At 31.4% G+C, this 17,150-nt stretch overlaps 2 protein-coding genes across 2 annotated transcripts in view; one reads left to right on the top strand and one right to left on the bottom strand.

Annotated features, from left to right (window-relative positions):
- Nucleotides 1–4,577, top strand: part of LOC104746569 (protein ALWAYS EARLY 3-like) — a 10,535-nt gene extending 5,958 nt beyond the window's left edge. Inside the window, exons 10-20 of the mRNA XM_010468081.2 lie at nucleotides 1–159; nucleotides 263–319; nucleotides 494–748; nucleotides 896–1,074; nucleotides 1,164–1,446; nucleotides 1,908–2,129; nucleotides 2,626–2,784; nucleotides 3,156–3,299; nucleotides 3,394–3,606; nucleotides 3,760–4,029; nucleotides 4,148–4,577. The exon at nucleotides 1–159 is cut by the window's left edge and continues 1 nt beyond it. Of these exons, the coding sequence (XP_010466383.1) occupies nucleotides 1–159; nucleotides 263–319; nucleotides 494–748; nucleotides 896–1,074; nucleotides 1,164–1,446; nucleotides 1,908–2,129; nucleotides 2,626–2,784; nucleotides 3,156–3,299; nucleotides 3,394–3,606; nucleotides 3,760–4,029; nucleotides 4,148–4,312 (2,106 nt within the window). The 3' untranslated portion in view covers nucleotides 4,313–4,577. The remainder of the gene's footprint in view (nucleotides 160–262; nucleotides 320–493; nucleotides 749–895; nucleotides 1,075–1,163; nucleotides 1,447–1,907; nucleotides 2,130–2,625; nucleotides 2,785–3,155; nucleotides 3,300–3,393; nucleotides 3,607–3,759; nucleotides 4,030–4,147) is intronic.
- Nucleotides 5,698–7,706, bottom strand: LOC104746568 (protein SRG1). Its single transcript, XM_010468080.1, has 4 exons — nucleotides 7,319–7,706; nucleotides 6,883–7,130; nucleotides 6,239–6,566; nucleotides 5,698–6,145 (listed from the first exon to the last, which is right to left on the bottom strand). The coding sequence occupies exons 1-4, from the start codon at nucleotides 7,583–7,585 to the stop codon at nucleotides 5,894–5,896; spliced, it is 1,095 nt and encodes a 364-aa protein (XP_010466382.1). The 5' UTR covers nucleotides 7,586–7,706; the 3' UTR covers nucleotides 5,698–5,893.

Here is a 17,150-nt window from a genome sequence, read left to right as displayed (position 1 = left end):
AAAGGGACTGATCCAGCATCAATGTCTAAAAGTAGTTCTCTTAGAAACTCCAAACAGAGAAGATTAGGCAGCAATGATCTTTGTAATACTGAAACTGAGAGAAAGAGTCCTAGTAGCTCTTTAATTCGAAAGAGACGGCAGATAACATCACCAACTAAGGTAAGAGAAGATTTATATTATATATATTTAACAAAGACAGAGTTGCTTTTACTGTTCTGCTGTCAGAATTCATGATCACATTGAAGTGGTTCTCTTCCTGCAGGTTACCAAAGATGAGCTTGCTGCAAGCTCACAAGTCATAGAGCCTTGCAATAACAAGGTACGTATCATCTGTACAACTCAACTCTTCTGATTACACAATATTTCATACAGCATCTGAGTGCTCTTTGGAATGTATTATATATCTTTGAAATTATTTAAATATTTCTGTCTTTTCATCGTGGAACTTTGTAGCTTTTTATCTTAGGACTGATTGTGCTGTTGTCTGCTGTAGGGAATAAGTGAGGGAAATAAGCCTGTTGGGAGAGGTAAACGGTCTGCAGGTATTCGAAACTCACATGAAAAGAAGCCTGTTAAACCTCAGGATCGTACTCCCTCAAGTAACAACATAGTAGAAGAAGATGAGTTAGCTCCATCAAATGCAGTCATAAAAAAACAAGTTAATTTGCCAACTAAAGTTAGGAGCAGAAGAAAGATAGTACCTGAGAAACCTCCAAGTATGGGTGACTGGAAAAATTCTGAGACTCTAGTAAGTGAACTTTCTGATGCTAAGACTATTTCCAAATGTTAAAGAAACTCCAGTGCTACATCTTTCAATCTTAAGATCATTAATCTCTATGAAATTAGTCTGCGAGTTCTCTGATTAGACTTTATACCATATCCTTATAATCTGCAGGAGAAGTTTTCCCATTGCATATCTAGTTTCCGAGCACGAAGATGGTGTCTTTTTGAGTGGTTCTACAGTGCAATTGACTATCCATGGTTTGCCAGACAAGAGTTTGTTGAGTATTTGGATCATGTAGGGTTGGGCCATGTTCCTAGATTAACTCGCGTTGAATGGGGTGTCATAAGGAGGTTATCACTAACTAAAGTGCTGCTAATTTTCTACTCTTTTTATTTTGTGTGTATATGGATGTTTCGTTAATCATACTTTATTGGTGCAGTTCTCTTGGGAAACCGAGGCGATTTTCTCAACAGTTTTTGAAGGAGGAGAAAGAAAAGCTATACCTATACAGGGACTCTGTAAGAAAACATTATGATGAACTAAACAAGGGCATGAGGGAAGGACTTCCAATGGATCTGGCTCGGCCTCTAAATGTTTCACAGAGAGTCATTTCCGTGCATCCAAAGTCGAGAGAGATTCATGACGGCAGTGTCCTAACTGTTGATCACTCTAGGTACCGGATTCAGTTTGACAACCCTGAATTAGGGGTGGAATTTGTTAAGGTACTCTTCCTTACACTGAACTTTTTTCCTGGCAATGATAGAATCTGGATTTTCTGACACTATATATATAGATGAAAAATTATAGTGACTATGGAAAACGAAGATAAATAAAAGGATAAACTAATCGTAGAATTTTACTGCACATTTGTGAATATGACAAAAGTCTCAAATAATTTTGGTGAATAGAATCGCTACTGAATTTCCTACAACATAAATTGAGCACTTGATACTTGATCAATTATTATGTTGCTTGCTTTAAAGACTACTCCAAAAAGCACTAAGAAACTATCTAGAAAATTCCTGACGTGAGAGTTAGAACAAATTTGAATGTTGATAATCTTTGGATAACANTAAAAAATTATAATTGACTAATCATAAATTTTACGACTGTTTGAGGTTTGATAGTTACTCTTTAATTAACTCAGTTTTAATATTGTTTCCATCANCTTCTTTTGGTGAAGGATACTGAATGCATGCCACTGAATCCTCTAGAAAACATGCCAGCATCACTTGCAAAGCACTATGCTTTCCCAAACTATAACATTCAGAATTCTAGCGAGGAGAAAGTGCAAGAGCAGGTAAAGGAAAGCACGCCGGAAGGATATCTCAAACTTTCGTGTGAGACAGGCCATCTCTTAAACTCCCCAAATTTTAACATTAGTAATTCACTAAAGCAGGAGAAGGTTGGTATTTCTGACCATCATGCTAGGCCTCATTATGCTTTTCTATATTCTACATTCTTTTATGGAAGTTCATTTTTCTGCATACCTGGAGGAACTAGCTTCATTCATTTACATCTAGGAATTGAGGGCTTTCTTTTTGGTTTGCTGGTTGACATCTAGGAATATAGATGGGTTTCCGTCTACTGTATTAATGTTTGGGGTTTCTCTGCCTGAAGTCGTTGACCAATAATTGTACCTAGCATCAGTCTACCCTGGGATTATTACCTAGGGAGCTAGTTCAATAATTAAAGTCTCTAACCAGTCTTATATAAAAAATAACATCAATGTTCTGTTACAGTTCCTTCTGAGACAATAGCTAATGTTATTCCCCTGACTTGCATCCACTTTCTCTTGTAATGGCTTTATTTTTCATTTGACTACAGTCATCGTAGCTACAGCTTAATTAAAACTTGATAGATATATTTTACTAATATACAAGTTTTCCTTAAATTCACAGGTAGATATCTCAAGTTCAAATCCACAAGCTCAAGATGGAGTCGACGAGGCTCTTGATTTACAATCGTTGAATCCTCAGCCTTCAACTATTGGACATATCCAGGCAAGAGAAGCTGATGTCAAAGCTCTCTCTGAACTAACACGTGCGCTTGACAAGAAGGTTCGGCCAGTTGTTAACTCTCTCAGCCTTCTATACATATTTGATATGTTTTTGTTCTAAGTCTTCTCTCTTATATATTGTTTTTTCTATGCCCGGGTTGCATTTTTTTCTTTCCATATTCATGATATTCTTGCTATCATTAAACATCTGGTTTCCTTCACGTTATAAGTAGAGATTCCAAGAGGATGTGATTGAATAGAATTAAAAAATTATAATTGACTAATCATAAATTTTACGACTGTTTGAGGTTTGATAGTTACTCTTTAATTAACTCAGTTTTAATATTGTTTCCATCATGTCTTCCATGTTTGTCTAGCTCTTTCGACATTATGGTTTCCATTTCAACTAATTGTTAATGTACAACACTACAGGAGCTAGTTTTGAGGGAGCTAAAGTGCATGAACAACGAGGTTGTGGAAAGTCAGAAAGATGGACATAGTGCTCTAAAGGATTCTGAATCTTTTAAGAAACAATATGCAGCAGTTCTCTTTCAGCTAAGCGAAATCAATGAGCAGGCATGATTTATTGAAGGAACTTTAAGAGTGTCATCTTGTTTTGTTACTATATACAGCTTCTGATGTTTCGCATTATATGTCTCACTATGCACAGGTTTCATTGGCACTTCTTGGCTTGAGGCAACGGAATACTTACCAAGAGAATGTGCCATATGCATCAATAAGACACATGAGTAAATCAGGGGAACCTGATGACCAGTTGACCTACGTAGACAGTTATGCATCTGAAACCAATGGATTCCATGTGTCTGAGATCGTCGAAAGTTCTAGAATAAAAGCACGGAAAATGGTATACAGAGCTGTACAGGTGTGTGTATAACGAGTTTACCTGTTTCCATGATTGGGATCTCCATATGAAAAAGCTTCTTAGTTGATAATTTACTCATCATTGGTTGTGCCTCGCAAGGTCTAGCCAAACAGTTTCGGCTACTTAATGAATTTGTCTCTATTTCTGCTGCAGGCGTTGGCGTCACTGAGGAAAGACAAAAATAATGTTGTAAATATGGAAGAAGCCATTGATTTTGTAAATAATCAGCTTTCTATAGATCAAACAGAAGGTCCATCAGTCCACCAAAGACAAGGTGCCCAGGATCAGCGTCTTCCCTCTACACCAAATCCACCTAGCTCAACTCCTGCCAATGATTCCCATCAAAACCCACCCGACCAAAATGACCTACAAATCCCATCTGAACTTGTTTCACGCTGTATGGCTACATTGCTTATGATACAGGTGCAAATCTCAAACTCATTCAGTAATTTTCATGCTGTGAGCCATCTGAACATTTACATGATTACATTATTTATGATGCCTGAGAAAGTTAATGCTGTACTTTCTGTGGTTGTTGCAGAAATGTACGGAGAGGCAATTCCCACCAAGTGAAGTTGCCCAGGTTCTGGACTCAGCGGTGGCGAGTTTACAGCCTTGCTGCTCGCAAAACCTTCCGATCTATACAGAGATTCAGAAGTGCATGGGAATCATAAGAAACCAGATTCTTGCCCTCGTACCCTCCTAAAGTAATAAAATCCTCAAACCATAACTTAACCTTTTGTCTCTTCATGATGCTTTGTTTCTCCTGTAAAATCCGTATTTCCTTATAGAAAATTCGTTTAATATACCTCATTTATTTGGAGTGACTCACGCCCGAGTTCATATTTTACACATAACCCACCCATCAATTGTTAGACGGGACTGGATCGCGGTCCATTGTTATCCTCTTGTAAGGTTCTAAATAGTTTCATTCCTTATCGTGTTTGAATAAAATTTTATTCTAGTTTTCATTATGTTTTGCTATCTACACTTCTTCAATGAAACCTTTCCACTGTTGCTGCTGGCTTGAAATGTTTGTAATGAAACTTGAAGTAGTATATATGTATGTAGACCCAAGCAGTAGCCCCGACCCCGAGTATATCAGACTTGTCGATTGGTCCAGCCGGTCCCAATTCGGGTCTAGCTCCGAATCTAATCTGGTCCGGTCCTATTTTGGGGTATCAGATAAAGTCGACTTATCGGCTTTTGTCTTTATTAACACGTTCAACAAAGAGTTAAGAGGTTTAACTGTTGAAGTGACTCGTAATACGTATATATAGAAAGAGACACACAGCAAACTCAAGTGGTGGTGAATAAAAATGGGTGCATGTGCAACAGAAATTTCTGAACAAGTGATTATTGAGAGATTTGGCTTTTCTAACAAAGTGAACAATTTGATTCTATACGAGAATGATTAAGTCGTAATCTTAGGTTAAATCATTTTGATATGATATTTTTTTTTGTTATTATTTTATGATTCCACCATTCAACCTGACGTGTAACCACCTCATCCTAGTGAATGCATTTCCAACTACTGTTTCCTTTCTTCTTTTTTCCCCCTTGGTTTATAGATTTTTTTTGCCTACTATTAATTTATTAGAAGGACAATAAGGACAAAGAAATAAGAACCGACAATACATTCTTATATTGGGGCATTATTAACTAATAATAATAATAATAGAGTTTATATCTTCTTCTTTGTAATATAATGGAGCTTTTTGTCGTTTGGCAAAACAATTAAAATGATAATGGACCCTCTTTTTTTCTTTATTTGTCTTGTTTCTTGTGATTTTATCTTCCAAATTGTCCAATTAAATCGTTGAGCATTCTCTACTTCACATCCCGTGAAGGAGAAAACAAAATACCAAGATTTGATTACACTCATTTGGTAACAATATCTCTCTTGGAGACTAATATATTGGATTTAGATCCACTTAAAGATTTTATTTTTGTTTTGTCAACACTTACGAAGATTATTTTGGAATAAGCTTTAATGATACACGTAAAAATATAATCAAGATAACATGGACGAACCGTTAATATTTCTGTGGGCATATGCTAAGCACACACACCCAAATCCACCCACACAGATTATAAAATATTACAAGTTGTATTCACATTGGAGAATTTAATCATGACATTAAGAACCCTAAGTGGGGAACATTTCTATATACATTACACACACGAAAGTTCCAACAAATGATATTTTCTTATTAAAGAAAGCAGATTAATGAAGTGGGTAACTAGTTAATGGAGGGAGGTGATAGGGTGAAATTAATAAATAAGTTTAATTGAGGATCTTGGCAAAATCAAGGGACTTCTTTCCTTGGAGCTTGTTGGAGACATAGTGATAACTATAGTCACCATGATTGTAACTTCTATACTTGCATGGGTTGGTCTCATCATCAACCAACTCACTCATTGGTTCTATTTCAACCTCATAGTTTGGTGCATAGAATGTCACTATTGTAAGCCTCTCCTTTTCCCTGTTTGTTACTGCCCTATGCTCCACACTCTTGTACTTGCCATTAGTTAGCACCTACATATACATATACATATACACATTAATATATACTCCATTTAAAAATTGATATTATAAGTAATTTCGGGAAATTGATGCAAGAAAATATACCTCAATGGTATCACCAATGTTGATGACAAGGCCATTGGGAAGAGGTAGAACAGGGACCCAAGTGTTGTCCTTGAGGACCTGAAGCCCAACACAACTGTTCTTGCTCTGTTGAAGAACAGTGAGCGCACTTCCATCAGAATGTGGGCTAAGTCCCAAGACAAGATCAGGACTTGAACATGGAGGGTAATAGTTCATCCTCACTGCTTGCACTGCCTCTCCAAACATCTTTTCAAATCTCTCTTCTTTTAGACCCAAGCTTATTGCTATGTACTTCAACAACCTCTTGCATAGTTTCCTTATTTCTTTTGAGTAGTCTTCAAGATTTTCACTATAGAGAAAAAACACAATAATAATTGTTTAGTCAAATTGTTTTAGAAAAATGAACTAAAAATATTATTTTAGAAAATACCACTAATATACCCTTTTTAATTGCACATGATTGATTAATTAAAGATTTTTAAAATTTATATCCTGATTTCGAACCGGGATAAACTATTTGAATTTACGCGCCATATGCTCACTAATTGTATACATATAAATATGATGATCACTTAAATATATTAGTTAAAACTAATTAAGGAAATCGAAAACAAAATTTAGAAGAGAAAAAAAAAAGAAAAGTATCAAGGAAGACTAATTAAAACCTGAACCCGGCCGGTTTAGAAGGCCATAATTTGGGGTTGCGAATTTGTGGAGGATGAACACCAAGGGCAAACATGTTGCACCAGTCAAGTTTCTGATCTTCGGAGAATATGAAAGCTTGACCGTAACCTTGTACGGTCCCTGGCTCCATTGGATACTTCTTTTTCTCCTCCAATGGCATATCGAAGAACTCTGTTGCCACTTTCTCTATATCCTCCACGACCTCCACTTCGATCCCATGATTTATAACCTAACTTGTAGTCAAAAAACCAATTATGAGATTCTTTGTGCTACATATGTATTGTCAAACATGTTTTTTTGCTTAGTAAAACGAATTATCTTAGAAAATATTAAATATTTGTCTAAACTTGATTATTGGATATGACTTTGATATATAAACAATTTATATTAATTTTACAATAAAAACCATGAATTTACCTGGAAAAATCCCCAGTCTTCACAAGCTTGTGAGAGCTTAAGAATCTCAAAGAAAAAATCATCAGTGTAAGGTTTAGAGAGCTTAGAGAGATCAATAACAGGAATCTGATGATGAAGATGGTGAGTCTTAAGAGAGGACACAACAACTCCTCTCTCATACTCTTCTCTAATAAATCTCTCAGGGACTTTGTTTGGTTTGGATTTTATGAGTTCTTGAACATCATCTATTTTCCCAACTCTGATCGAAGAAATAGGTAGAGGAGCCATATTGAAGCAAGCAAGACCCTGAAAGAGGTATAGATTTTTGGTTTTTGTTCTAATTGGTAATTTTGGAGTTTAGCAAAAACAAGTGGGCTCTTTGCTCTGTGAGTCGTGAGAGAGTGAGAGACTATACATTTATAGAAGAAATACTTGGAGCTCAGTGATGTTTATTATTGTTTGCATGTTGAGTGTTGTGGGTATAATTGAGTGTTGCAAGTTTTGTGGAGTGTGGGATCCATTTTGTGCACTTTCGAATTGTTTTTTGTAATTTTTTTTTTTTTGCTTTTTAATAATTAATATCAGAATCAACCGTTGTTTAAGTTGCGTAATCTATTATTTTATCAGTGATATCAATATTACCAATGCCGGAGGTAAGAAGGGATGAGGGGTCATTTGTTCCAACAAAAGTATATCAATTATTTTAGTGTAAACTTTACCGAATTTACTGAGAAATATATGGCTAATTACTAGTTTTTGACTGTAGTCAATTTGTATTCGAATTATTGTACCACATATCTACTCATATTATACGTGCGCATGCATGTTCCGTTAAATTATTATAATTTTTTTGTTGATTTGTTTGAAAAATTAACGAAAAAGTGAATGAAACGATATGAGAGGTGACATTTTATCCCTACTTTAGCTTCTCTATGGAATAATTTATATGTAATAGGTGCGGTAGCTAGGTGTGTGTGTACGATGATGAAAAAACTAAACGAAATTCGATTGGCAAAGTCCTTTCTGAATGCATAGCACCAAATTATGAACATAAGTTTATCTTATACATGTTTTCCTTACTTTTTATAACACTTAAAATGATAAAATAATATGTAAGAGAGTCATAGGATCAGTGTTTTAGGAAAAATCCAGCAAAAGAAAGATTCATTAAGTTTTACTTTATTGACGCCACGGTATACGAAATGAGACAATAATGCTTATAACTAAAAGTCAAGTTTCTTGAAAATTCAGTTTTCCTAAAGTTTGCCTCTTTTTTTTTTCTCTTTCCCAAAAGCAAATGTCGACCAATTATAGTTGAAATTCACCTAACGTGCCAATTAGCTAATTAATCAGAAAAACCATAGTAAGTTTTATTGAAATCTAAACTCGAATCCATAATCTCATGTATATTACGTACGTTACAACGTATATTTGTTATTTGGGATTCATGACATCTTTAATTAGTTCTATAAATCACATTGCTTTTATCCACAACTGATACTTCTTTAAGTTGAATAGTATTATTGAAGTCAAATTTGAATTTTAGTCAGCTGAACTGTTGGTTCATTATCTATATTAGACCAAACCCAAAATAAAATCCAAGTTAAAGTTCCTCTAAAAATCTTCTTTGTTGAATAACTAGATATTCATTTAGAAAAATCTAGATATTTTTCAAACAAAAATCTAGATAGTATTTGCTGAATGTTTTAGAGATTAGTTAGGCTAAGAACTGTTAGATATCTTGTAGTTTTTTGGAGTATTAAATTATTTTTCTTTCCTCAATTTTTTTTAAATCAAGTTGAATAAGTAGATTCAAAACAATGAAAAGATTTTTGGGTAATATTAGCAAATACCACAATTGTGGAAAGAAATGAAGAAAATACCACAAAAATATTTTTTTATAGGAAAATACCACAAAAATATTATTTTATAGGAAAATACCACTAGGCCCACGTTTATTGTGGAGTGAAAAACATAATTACCCTATTTTGTTTTAATGTTAGATTAGAAAGAATGAATTATTCATAAGATTTTTAAAATAGCATGTAATATTTATATTTCATATGTTATATTAAACTAAATAACGTTCAATATATAAAAATACCGTGTTATATAAAACAATAACATGTTAAAAAGAGAAATTAACTAATATTGCATGTAATTCGAAAAAATAGCATGTTCCAAAAAATAATAGCAGAAGTTTCAAGGTGAGTGGATATGAGAGAAGAGATAGAGAGAGAGAGAGTGTGAGAGAAAGAATATGACATATGTTTCAACGTGAGTTAGCATGAGGGAAGAGAAGAAAGAGAAAGAGTAATAGAGAGAGAGTGCATGAGGGGAGAGAGAGTATGTGAAAAATAAAAAGAATGCATGATATTTTAAAAAATAACATGTAATATATGAAATGAGTATAAGTGTAATTGTGTTTGAAGAGAGAGAACACTCTCTAACACCAATGTACATTTTGTGGTATTTTCTTAATTATATTCTGTTCTTGTGCTATCTACTACTGCATATTCTCAAGATTTTTCTTATATTCACAAGTTCTTAAAAGTGTCTCTTCAACTTTTCTAAGTAGTCTTCCAAATTCTTCTCATACCTAGTTAGAGAGTTTATTCTCTTGGTTTCTTTGGTTATTTCGAATATTATACGGTCTTTTACTAGTGCTAAACACTATGATTTTTGTTTTTTTTACATTACAACTTGCAGCTTCGGCTGTATTCATAGTGTCCAACTTCATGCTCGGTTAAAAGGCCAATAAATCTAAAATAAAACACATCACTTGCACTTAGTTTTTAACCAAAAAATCTATTTAACGAGAACAAACCAGCGCCCAGCGATCTAGTTTATGATGATGGTAAGCTATATAGATAAAACATCTCAAAGAAACATATGTAAGAATAGGTTACGTAGAGTACGTACCTACTATATTATTCTATATACGTGCATTGAACTTGAAGGGTCACAAAAGTGTAGAAGTAGTGGTGACTGAATTTCAACTTACAAACCGATTTCTTAATTTGGGAGTCTCTTTACTCGCAATTGAAACTTGTACGTCTCTCTCTCGACCACGAGGGTTCAAGATCAAAGTAGACTACAACCCAATTGGGAATAAGTACAAAAATATATTAGAAAAAGAAGTTTGAACAAGAAAAAGAAAAAGAAAAGATCACACTAAATGTGGAGAGGGTGAGCTTAAGGATATTAAAAATTGTAGGGTTGAAAAGAAGAAAGTGGGTACGTTAAGGTAGGGGCCATGTTATGTGCTTATGAGTTTGAGAGAGATAGTGATGTGCCGACCAAATCTAGTGATCTTCTCGTCGCACTTCCTTCCCACATTGTGCCTTCCTCTCTTTTTCTTTCTTTTATCTTTGTTTTTCTTTCTCTTTCGCTACTTTACTATAGTATTTTTTCAAAGTGTATAACATTTGACTCAACAACCAAAAACTCAAACTAAAATGTCTTTTAACAAATTAGAATTATTTTAACCATCCATTGTATTTTACGTCAACACACGAGAATGTCTAGTTAGAGACAATAAAGAGGTGCATTGAAATTTAGAGGAATCTTTTCAGCTTTTTGACGAAATGTTTTAGAGGAATCTTTTTATTACAACTTGACGATCTGTGGGAGGAGAAAAAATGAGAGAAAAAACCAATAATATTAGCTTTTCCGAAGAAAGAGGAATATGCCTGTTTTGCTATCATTATTATGTCTATTGACGAAAACGCAAAAGCTTAGTACTGACTTAAGCAAACATCTAATTTACAAGAATGGTAAACACGTAATAAAACAACATTTGTTCTTTTGTGGACCTTAATTATATACTCAAAGAATCAAATAATACTATTTTTGTGGCCACCGAAACTTGAAGAACTTAGAGATCAATATCCGTTGGACCATTATTGCAACATTAAACCAAATTTATAAACGAGTTCATATAATGGAAACTAAACTACCTTTAGAAACACAGTTTAAGAATTTGTTAGAAGCTACCGGCCTTCATGTCTTCTCTATATAGTAAAGAACAGAAAAGTTTTGAGGCTTGAACACACTACATACTTCATACAACGACAACAACAACAAAAAAAGTATCAGTTTATATGGCACAATAAGTAAGAGAATGGTTAGGTAATAAGTAGGGATCTCAGTCTGTCCTTACTCCTTAGCTCGACGCAATCTCTAAACATCCTTTAATAAAGGGCCCTTTAATAAACCCATCTCCAATTAATTGTTTTCTAGCCAACGCACAACCTGCTAGACTCAGTACTAGGCTAGTTAGTAATAGTAGTATACCAATAGCTAAAAGCTTGAGCACCTGAACTTCTTCAAGTAAGTAATCCAATATGTTTTTGGCTTTTCCACCTTTCAATCATTCAAGTTTTAGTGTTGGGCTTCTTCTTGGTTCAGTATCTGTTTACCTTATAGATTGGTTTTGGGCTATTGTAACATTTTATTGTATAGTACAATTTATTTTTTTTATTTGAATTTTCTTTGTAATGTTTAATTCACCTACTTTTTTCCATGCAAGTACATTGTCAATTTGTCATTTACCTAACTAACTCTGTTTTTAATGTCGTGTTTCCCTGTTATGAGTAATATTAAATTTGCATTTTTCTTAATTAAGTTGCCTATAACAGTTAGTTTGTTCTCAAAAATCTTAAAGCTCCTAACTCACATTTCTAAGATTCATATCTTATATAATACTAGGATCCAACCCGTGGTACACAACGGGACAACTATTTTATTTTATTTATAATGATGTTTGATTTTAACAGTATTTAATTTAGTGATAAAATTATATATTTTTAATTTTTAGTATTTTTTATATTTAAGGAGTGATACAATCATTCTTAAAGTATTCTAATTTTATCAGGATAAAACACTAAAATTATAAAATATAACTGTTTGTATAATGTATAATTAATCATAATAATATTTTATATTTATTTAAAATAATACTATTATTGTTTTGTTTAATATATAATTATTTAATTTAACTGATTGTTTATTTTTCAGTGTATACAGTTTAATGATTGATTTTTTATTTCTTTTTTTATTTTGGGACACATATATAGAAAACAAATTTGCTATTAATAAAGAATTTAGGTAGAATTAATTAGTTTCTATTAAAAAAAAATTCGATTTTGTCAGTTTACCATATTTTACTTATTGCTTTTAGTGCAATTTTGTAGAGACTAATATTATAAATAAGTAAAATTAAAAGGGTAGAACCCAAAATGTACTTAAAAATGTATATATAACTAGGATTTAACCCGCAGTACACCATGGAAAATATTTTTAATTTTAAAAATTTAAATTTATATTATATTTATTTGTTATTTTATTATTGTTTTATTAATTTTAAAAATATAAAATTTTACAGGTATTTGATATAATTATTCAAAGTATACATATACATTTATCTTCTCGTACACATCTAAAAGTGTTTTTTTAAAAAACAATTCCACTTAACTCCCTATATGGGATTAATACCAACCCGTCTCACCAAAATCAAAATAAGTTTTTGCGTAAAAAAATAATCAAAATAAGTTTTTTTATCAGGTTTAGTTATGTTAATTGTTTTACCAAATTAGCATATTTTTATAGTTTATAATTTTTCTATGTCAATATATATAGTTTATGATAATTAATAGAATTTTAATTTTTTTGGTAATTCCTCAAAAAATAAAAAATAAACCAAATTATATGGGGGGTTTTCAACATATTTAATGTGATATTTATAATTGGATTTTTGGTTTAGGAAATTTATTAATGTTAATATAATTATGGAGATTGTAAATTTTTGTTATGGAAAATTTGTTGTATATCATTTAAATTTGAGAGATTCTAGCATCCATACAAATAGTTTTGGAAATTTCATGGGTTAAAACTTTAACGGATAGAGTTTTTTTTGGAAAAATCGAAATGTATAGATGTTATTAAGATTTTATGACAATAAACATAACAAATGTTGGTCAATTTAAGAAAGTTTAGTATTTGAGTTTCTCTGCAATGTTATTTATGGAATTGTTTTAGGGGTTAATGTTGTAAAAAAAAATTAAATACGTAAAACGTAAAGGGCATAAACCAAAATGTACTTCAAAAATCCCTTATACTAGATTTTAACCCGCGGTACACCGCGTGTATATAGTTTTATTATTATTTATATTTTATTTTATATTTGTTTATTAAATATTGAATGTTTTATAAATAGAGAAATAACCTAATTTTCCAGTCGCTTGTGCGAGTAAATGTTTATATTAAGTTTTTAACCTGTAATATACTATATGACCATTTGTTTATTATATTTAATTTGTTTTGTTTAGTGTTTGAGATTCTATTTCGATTTTTATTTATTATAACAACAAATAAGAGATCTAAATACATAATATGATGTGATTAAGTCACATTTTTCCTAATGAATTAATTATTTTACACAATCTTAGGTAAAACAAATTGATTTTATATGTCTGATATTATAATATTTATAGTGTTGGCAAATAATAAAATAAGGATTTAATCCGTGTTAGCACATATTTAATAATATCTTATTAATTCCCACATGTCCTTTTTATAACCACATTATATAGTATTTTAATTTTTTTAATTTTACATATTCATAATATTTTAAATTTTATTAAATATATATATATATATATTAATTCTAATATTTAAATAATTAGGAATCGAAGTTTTTTTTACGTTAAGAATCAAAACTCACAGGTTTGGAAAAGAAAATGGAAAATATATCATAGTTTATGTCTCTATATAATATTGTTTGCTGTTTTTATTTTTTGGTTGGAATGAAATGTAAAACATTTAGGAAACAGAATCTGAAATGATGTTATTTTTGTAAAGTTTTTAGGGATTAAATTTGTAAATAAGTTTTTAAATACATATAACTTCAAGGGTAAAACACCAAATGTACTTCAAAAATGTTAATATAGATTTAGGAAACAAAACCTGTCCTGATACTATTTTTGGAAATTTTTGAGGGGTTAATGTTGTAAATAAAAATTTAAATAAGTAAAACTAAAAGGGCATAACACAAAATGTACTTCAAAAATGTTAATATAGATATCAATAGAGGAACATTTTGGCAAAAAAGCTGAGGTGTCAGCATTACAGAGCTCTGGACAATATTTCCTTTATTTGATATTAGTTTTTAATATTATTTACATTTATTTACTATTGTATTTTTCCCAAAATTAAATTCTTATATTTTCTTTCTAACTTAATTATATCCTTTAATTATATTTTCATAAAATCTTTAAAATGAATTTTAATCACTGTTCGTTTATATGATGTAATAATATAAGATTGATATTATAATAATTCTCACGGGTTAAATTATAATTATTATACAATTTTTTTTATAGATATATACTATACAATCAAATTTTAGATTTTTCAGTTACCGATAAATATAATAGATTTTGTAAATAAAAATTACAGTAAAAACATTTAATAATTATTTTATACCGCACTATGTGTGGGTTGTTACATAGTGTTAATATATATAAGAAGGTTTTTCCTAACTTTTACTAACAATGTGACATTTGGCATTCATTCTTTATTTTTATTTTATTTTTTTTTTAAAAAATTATATTATTTTCAATTCCAAATAATTATACTTTTCTTATCAATGTTGGTACAATTGACATATATTTTTAAATCCACTTTTATATCGTAAGTTCTTTTGTCAAACAAAATAAGATTATTTTATAATAAAATCTCATATTATATATATGATACAAAATCAAATATTCTCTAACATTTACTAATAAATAACTAATATTTGATACATTTACTTTACACATTTTTCTTACATTTTATTAAATTTGTCTTTCATCCTTTAAAGTAAAAACACACACACTATTTTATAATAATAAAAAAAATATCATAATAAAAATCATATCTTGGATGAGAAATGAAATAGTTTAAATACATAATTATGATTATGCTTTTATGTAATTTTATAAACCTTAATTTTTACACGTTTTGAAACCATATAATATTTTCTTTCATTAATTGAGTAGGCTATAAAGTTAGTCAGTTCCACTAAAATGATCAATTCAAATTTAGAATGATCAATTCCAAAAATTTTATCAATTCAAATTTTTTTTAATTCAAATTTAGAATGATCAATTCCAAAATTATTTTAGAATGATCAATTCATATAATATTTTCTTTCATTAATTGAGTAGGCTATAAAGTTAGTCAGTTCCATATAATATTATTATTCAAATTTTAACCCAAAAATGATCAATTCCAAAATTTAGAATGAGTTAATGAGTTTTAAAATGGAAGTAAGATTCTAATGCATGGTGGAGTAAAAAAACAATTTATATAATAGTATTTATAAAATGTGGTTCCTCTGCCCAGTATGCAATAATTTCTTCTTAAACCCAGAACTGTTAGCAACGAGGTTAGGTGAGAGAGCAATGGATGAGTGGTATATGCTTTGTACAACCAGTTTCAGGGGCAGAGCTGCTTCTCAGGAGAAAACCAAAAGCATGATGACGAGAGGTGTGTTTCTCATCTCTCTCTTTTATAAGGATACTAATCACCCTTTCTACACCTCTCTCTCTCTTTTATATATGTTTGTAAGATACTAATCACCCTTTCTACAGGCTGTGAGTTTCTCTGGAACTACAAACATGCACTTTGTGGAGTAGCATTAGTGTTGGTTGTGATCCGAGGGACTATCAACACGTGTCATACTCTTTCCACCTTGAAATTATCTCTCGATGAAGTTAAAGTTGCAATCGAAGGCTGGATTACTTCAGAATCAATACGAGGCTGGCGGTTCACCGTCCAGCCCCGACTTCTGGTAAGTTTCTTTCACCTTCAAAATTCTCTCGTCACTGTCTGTTTCATTTTTTGACTGTATTGTAATATTTTTTGTTGTGATTGTAGGTGCAGATATCTCATGTCTATATGAAAAGAAAAGATGAAGCTTTGGTCAAGTACAGTTTAAATCACATGTCTCTGTCTCTGTCTCTCTCTCTCTCTCATTCATACTCTTAAGGATTAGAATTTTCTCACTTTCGGGATTTGCCTTTAGCTTTCCCATATATATATGCTACTTAGTGGGGTTTATATATATATATATATATACTAGATAAGGACCCGCCTATTGTGCGGGTTTAAAGTTTTGTAAATAAAATTAAATTTAACAAAAATATATTAAAATTTATTGTACGTTATTTATAAGTTTTATTTTGATTATAATATACTAATCTATATCTATTTACAAATCTTTTATGTATGTTACCATTAAAAACGTATTTTTTTACACCTATATAATGTATATTACAAATATATTTTTTACCACCACCTAGAAAATGTCTGTATGAACACATTAAACCAACTATTATATTTTTTTTACTTTCACTTTTGCACAGTTTTTTTAATTACTAAAACATTTCGAATAAAAATAGTGTATAACCAACTATGGAGAGAACCTCGGCTCCGCCCTCCTCCCTCATGGAGAGAACCTTGCGTCCAACCTCCTCCACCATGATGAAAACCTTGGCTCCACCTTCCTCCCATGGGGAGATAACCTTGCGTCCAACTTCCTCCACCATAGAGAGAACCTCGGCTCTGCCCTCCTCATGTGTGGAGAAAACATGTTCACATCTTTTAGCTAACTCAAAATGGCTTGCTCCGACCACCAATGATACTAAAGACCATTTTCTAACGTCACAAACTCTTTTAATAGTAACTAATGTTAAATTATCTAATGTATTCGGGGAAGTGTCTTTGACACACCATAATGTAGCTTTTGTCTCTAGAACGCCCCGACTGCCACATTGCTTAGTGAGCCCTATGTCCACGGGCCCACCTT

This window comes from Camelina sativa, chromosome 15 (assembly GCF_000633955.1).
Source record: "Camelina sativa cultivar DH55 chromosome 15, Cs, whole genome shotgun sequence".
In the NCBI taxonomy this organism is placed as follows: domain Eukaryota; kingdom Viridiplantae; phylum Streptophyta; class Magnoliopsida; order Brassicales; family Brassicaceae; genus Camelina; species Camelina sativa.
Note: the sequence above shows the minus strand (reverse complement) of the source record. Positions and strands in the feature narration are given on the sequence as shown.